Source organism: Malus sylvestris, chromosome 10 (genome assembly GCF_916048215.2).
Source record: "Malus sylvestris chromosome 10, drMalSylv7.2, whole genome shotgun sequence".
NCBI classification, from domain to species: domain Eukaryota; kingdom Viridiplantae; phylum Streptophyta; class Magnoliopsida; order Rosales; family Rosaceae; genus Malus; species Malus sylvestris.
In genome coordinates this window covers 39986238-39991884 of record NC_062269.1, presented here as the reverse complement: position 1 = coordinate 39991884, position 5647 = coordinate 39986238, and the positions used below count along the sequence as shown (strand labels likewise).

Below are 5647 nucleotides of genomic sequence, written 5' to 3'. Positions count from 1 at the left end.
TTTGCTCTGTGGGATAGAATGACAGGTCATCCGAAATGGACCTGGTTGGGAGTAGCGTGGAATTAGGCACAGTCAGAGACTGAGGAAAGTGCCGCGATTAACCGTGGAGAGAGACAAAACGGAATTTAATGAGCATATGGAAGAAGGCAGAAAAGGCTTTGAAGACGATGACAAAAAAGAAGGAAAAGGAGACAAACCAGTTTTGAGGAAAATAAAAACTCTGATTTGACTATTCAATGCAGAGCTTCAATGCACTTTTTTTTTTTTCACTTTGGAGTTTGGATTTCCCCAAATTTTCGTTGTCCATTATTTTCTTGATGATTTTGTGAATCAATAACCCTAAATTCAGAGCCTCTCTGCACTGTTGCAGTGGACGTGTGATTTGAATTATCAGGCTTTCCTTTTCAAATGAAAAGATTAGAAGTTTAAATCATTTCGTTATCTAGGTAAATGTACAAGTGAGTTCTAAGAAGCGTCAAGGTTTTTAAGAAATGTTATTGTCACTTCAAAGAGTCGTTTCAGATTTATAATTCTTCTTTGATGCTAATAACATAGTGACACTTTATGCTGGGATGGGATTGACAAGAGAGTTTCTTAAGCTCTTAATATACTACTCTAACATGTCGGACTAATAGCGGAATATTATTTGAGAACTTTAACAAAAAACTCCCGGTACTGTTCATTTTAACGAAAAACCATATTTTTACACTAAAAAGTCAATTCTGGTACTGTTTAATTTACCATTTATTTTATCTTTATAGTTAAAATTCAAAGTTTTCAAGCCATTTTCATTAGTTTTCCTGTAATATTATTTGGAAACACATAAGATTGTGTTATTTGTTTAGAATGTCATGGTGTCGTACTGAGAAATGTAAGTAATAGCACTTCTCAAGGTTGAGGCTTCACTAATTGCTAGGGGCTATAGAGGGTTTAAGGTCATGTAAAAATTCCTAATAAAGGAGATGGTCATATGGCTTCAAATAGGGAAAAAATGTAAAAACCGAGAAAAAACCGTGAAATAATTGATTCGTTATGTGTGACAACCACATGCTGCTGTGATAGTGATACGACCTTCGGCTCTCTGCCCACTGCCACTGCCCTCTGTCCACTGTAACTCCTCTCTCTCTCTCTCTCTCTCTCTCTCTCTCTCTGTCTCTCTCTTTAGAGCGGAATTTGAGCATCCCAACGTAACTTTCAAGAAAAAAAGTATATCAGTTTGTAGTAGGACTGCAGCTTGCAGCTCAAGCTGCATAGCTACTTTGAAAGACCAAAAAGATTGCATTCACCATCTAAACCTTTCTCCAAAAGCTTCCTTCTCCTCCTTTTTATGCCTTTCCAGTTTCCACAAGGAAAAATTGCAACCCATCTCTCAAATTCTTCAGAAAAAAGTGGAAAAAAGAGAGTTTAATCCTCGGTTTTTGACGTATGAATATGGGGTTCGTGGGAAAGTTGGTTTGGGTGAATGCATCCAGCAGGAAGCAGTGCAGGAGCTTGTTCTGGAGAGTTAGAGCCGCTTTGAGGAAGGCTATCAAGAATTCTGGGAAGCAGCGGCTGAGGACGTTCCAGTATGATCCTTCGAGCTACGCCCTGAATTTCGACGATGGAAGCTGGAAATCGGGGGAGGGAGGCGCAAATGCTGCTTTCAAACATGCAAGACCTCAGCATCATTCGGATTCGGATATCTGCAGTTCTGGGTGGGTTTATATTCTTTGGGTGATTTCCGAGTGATGTTTTTGGAATAATATGGCGGAGGAAAGTAAATTGTTCTGTTCTATTTTTATTTTTAATTAGTTTTGTGTTGTGTTAAAAAATCCCATGCTTGTTCAAAAAGCATGGTCATTGTCCAAACGATGAATGAATCCAAGTTAAGTCAATTGGTCGGAGCAGTGTGCCCAAATTTAAATCTCTCTCGGGCTAAATTATATCACTTGACGAAAAAACTCTACCCCAATTTAAATCTCCGTCGCGTTCATCATATCATTTGTTTATGTTACACCTTAAACAGCCAAAGAAATAATCCACAATCTCTCAACAATGGAAACAAAGATCGCAATGAAACAGCATCTGAGAGGAGTGTAGATAGTCATTTTTCGCAACAAAGGTACATACATCATTTGACATCCCATGAGAAAGCCTAGACGAAACCTAATCCTCCATCTCTCCATGCAAGGAGGTTGGAGATCATCTAGACGGTAGGGTCTTCTAGCTTGGCAGTGGAAAGATCGTTTATCCGAGGATAAGCGGCTTTTTCATCAAGCTGGTTCTGAGCCCATAACAGCATCTTCAATAAGCTTGGAAGCTTCGGATCTGTGACAGAACAGCGAAATATATGATGGTTATTAGCCTCTATGGAGATTTGTATTGGATTAGCACAGACTCTATCAAATGTTTTTTCAAAGATCTAATCGTCTCGTCTCAAAGACGCTCATGGAAGAATTCCTCCGGATCTAGAACAAATAAAAGTTTACCAAACATACTAACCTTTTTCATGACTCTGGCTGGTAAGGATGGCTGCATTCACCTCACTTGCTGTCTTTAGGCGCTGTGATATGTCGAGAAGCTCTCCGACGGGACAGTTGTTCACATCTTCAAAAGCTAGCAGTGCAACAGTCCTCTCCAACTCTTCTAAAAAGCTTTGCTGCACATAACAGTATTGATAAGTACTACTTAGGACCAGATACTATAAACAACACAGTGAACACAATTCAGTTGGATGGAGTTACGGAGGAAGCCAGAAGGAACTTAAATCATAAATAATCAAATTATACACATGATAGTCAATCAAGGAAAGTTGCAAAGGGCCGAATCTAACATTTTCTTCTCCCCTTGGTGCTAGCTCTTCCTGAGCAAACTCAAGAGCCTCTTCGACTTTTCCATTCCGAATTAGTTCTATCAACCTTTGCTGTTGGAGATGGAAAAATAATTGAGGATTTGTATCCAGAATCTGCAGACAGAATTTGCACAGATATTTTAAATAATTTTAATAAAGATTAAGATCGAAATAATAACAGGATGCTCATTAAAGATAAATAAAAAAAATCAAAGGATACGAACTATGAATAGGTGACAAACTACTTGTGACCCATCATTAAGATAAACAAGAGATAAAAATAAAGCAAGAAAATAAAAGATCATATAAAGGAGGAAACGAACCCTCCCTATGAATGAATGTCACATTAAAGTACATGCATGTCAAGAAAAACAAACCAAAACAAGTAAGTGTAAAGTGTAAACCACCCTTGTAATACCAGGTCTGCATTTGTTGTGTGCATATTTTTACTCTACAAGGTTGAATGCAGCAACTTTGTGGTTGGAGCTTATCGCTACATCATATACCCAATGATGCTGCATATTCAACCTGATGTCCTGATTCACAAATCTATGAAAATACGTAGCAATGATTCATAAAACCTCAATTCCAAAGGGAATTCAAATGAGGCAGTTAACCTTATGTATAGTTTGTACGACACACACGAGTCACAATTATTCAAGCAATACTTCCAAACTTAACAGGGCAATTAGCTGGAATGATCAGTTTTTTACGTTTGGTTGCAGAAATGATCTGTTTTTACCATGTCGTCATTATATCATCGATGTGTGGTAGTTATGTCATCGATATATGATCAACATGTCGTTGTTACAAAAAACCAATCACTTCTGAAAACAAAGGTCAAAAACTGATCATTCCAACTAATTGCCCAACTTGATATGCAAGGCCAAACTTTGATACTGGCAAGGCCGAATAAAAGAAAGCAATAAGATCCATCAAAGGAAAGAAAAGACAAAAGTTTTTCATCAATGGTATCAAAAGTATAGACTCCATGAACAAAACATGGAGATTTGAGAATTGGCATCCCACCTCGGGGTTTAAGTCATTCACTTTCTCAATCGCATCCTCCACATTACCGCATTGTACTGCCTTCTTGACAGCCATGCGTTCCGTTATTGTTGCAAGATCAATATCTGCTATATACCGATAAGGAGAAACACCACAACATATAGTACAAAATGAATCACACCAGCAATGTCTCAATTATAAGAGTAGGCCATTGCACTACGGAAACAAAAGGATACGTTCGGTTCCAGATTCCTTACGGAATTTCTCAGCGGCATCCACATAACCCTCAGTGACAAGGAAGTTCATCACCAATTTATTCATGTCTTCTTTCTTAATTTTTACATCCTTGAGCTTCTTCTCCCACTCTTCCCTCGTTATGACTTTCTTCGACGCGGCCTGTGCACAAAAATACAAATGATATACAGATTTAACATGCCAATGGCAATGCTTATTGACCTAATTACTGCATATTCAACCTCAAATCAACCTCGTAATCGCGTTCTATAAACTCGAAATTAAGCAGCTAAAACAGAGAAATTAGAATCGATAACAAGATTTCAACTTTACCATTGCTTCGATCTCTGCAAGCTGATGAACAACAATCCAGAACAGGGACATCAGTGCACGGCCTCGAAGCCCATTTATTCAACTCAAGCAACTACTTTCCTTCAAATCGTCCTGTAATTTTTTTAACACCGATTCAAATCGCAACAAGAACCCCTAGACTCGCCAAAAACCCTATAACTGTAGCCGAGTGATAATTTTCCCGAGAAAATTTTAATCCAAGAAAAGTGTTTGTTTGCCGAGAAAATTATAGTGAAGTAAAAAGGTACCTTCGAAGCGTGCTGGGTTTGCGACGATTGCGTCTGTATATGTATATTGGTTCGGAATTTGGGTGTGAGTGTGCGTGAGTGATTGGGATTCCGGCGATCCCTTTCTTCTCGCTGCTCTCTGACCTTTCACTCTGGCTACTGTTCTCGGGTTCCCTTAATTGGGCCCTGACCTCGAGCGGGTCGGGTTTTGGGTTGAATTTTGACGTGTCACGTGAACATGCACTCAAATCTTATAGTCCACTTGGGCTCACCGAACCGTTGGGTTTTAAAACCCGAATCGAGGTTCGGGCTTTAGTTTCGGGCCACATCTTGATCTGCAGACGAGTTCATGGCTAAGGGCTTGAGAACAAAGAATATTCACGAAAAGGACTGCTTGTCTATTTCTACGTAAAACACTTCTCTTCATAAACGATTGTTTGAAGCATTATAAATTTGTACTAATAGTTTAAGTATAAAAGTATTGGAGGCTAGAGTAATGAAATTCTTTTTTTTGTTTGTATTTTCAAGTTTTTCTATTAAACGTTGTCATAAAAACTCGTAGCCATTTTAAACTACCTTAAAATATATCGTACTATGAAGTTTCGGTTGCTTGAGATTCTACTTATTCAGATTCTCGATTGTTGCTTTTGAAATAAAATTTCATCAATGAAGTGGTCTTGAAACTCTTGCGAATAAGCTGATTTGAACTCAGTCCAGAAAAAGAAGCACACAACCTTAACCAATTTGATGAAGCCATATCTACACTACCATTTTTTTTATTTTCTTTGTTGGATCATCATCCTTTTTTTCCCAACTACAATTTTCACATGTTTGTTGAATTACTAAACATATCAACAGTCACCAGCCAAACAAGACCCTAATCAAATAATTAAAAACGAGTTCCAATTTAAAATGACCCCCAAGTACCACTTAGTATTACGGTCTGGTAGTATTTATTTTCATTTTTAAGTGAGAGGTTTTAGGTTCGATTAACGTC

The 5647-nt window shown here is 38.1% G+C and overlaps 1 protein-coding gene across 4 annotated transcripts; it reads right to left on the bottom strand.

The window, feature by feature from the left end:
* Nucleotides 1-1943: 1943 nt before the first annotated feature.
* LOC126587453 (protein GID8 homolog) lies at nucleotides 1944-4835 on the bottom strand. 4 transcript variants are annotated; one of them, XM_050252528.1, is made up of 7 exons: nucleotides 4672-4835; nucleotides 4406-4516; nucleotides 4075-4234; nucleotides 3860-3963; nucleotides 2813-2944; nucleotides 2482-2638; nucleotides 1944-2307 (listed from the first exon to the last, which is right to left on the bottom strand). In XM_050252528.1, the coding sequence occupies exons 2-7, from the start codon at nucleotides 4454-4456 to the stop codon at nucleotides 2186-2188; spliced, it is 726 nt and encodes a 241-aa protein (XP_050108485.1). In that variant the 5' UTR covers nucleotides 4457-4516; nucleotides 4672-4835; the 3' UTR covers nucleotides 1944-2185. The 4 variants fall into 4 exon arrangements, with proteins under 4 accessions (XP_050108485.1, XP_050108486.1, XP_050108483.1 ...); XM_050252529.1 differs by having other exon boundaries at nucleotides 4096-4234; XM_050252526.1 differs by having other exon boundaries at nucleotides 3860-3966; nucleotides 4672-4834.
* Between the last annotated feature and the right edge of the window lie 812 nt (nucleotides 4836-5647).

What these genes read in the sequence shown, in the direction of transcription:
- LOC126587453 (XM_050252526.1), bottom strand. Translation starts at nt 4,456, where the DNA reads ATGTCCCTGTTCTGGATTGTTGTTCATCAGCTTGCAGAGATCGAAGCA. An exon ending in CACCAAGGGGAGAAGAAAAT is followed by an intron (nt 2,639 to 2,812) that starts GTTAGATTCGGC and finishes TGTTATGTGCAG; the next exon opens with CAAAGCTTTTTAGAAGAGTT. An exon ending in CAGCCAGAGTCATGAAAAAG is followed by an intron (nt 2,308 to 2,481) that starts GTTAGTATGTTT and finishes GTTCTGTCACAG; the next exon opens with ATCCGAAGCTTCCAAGCTTA.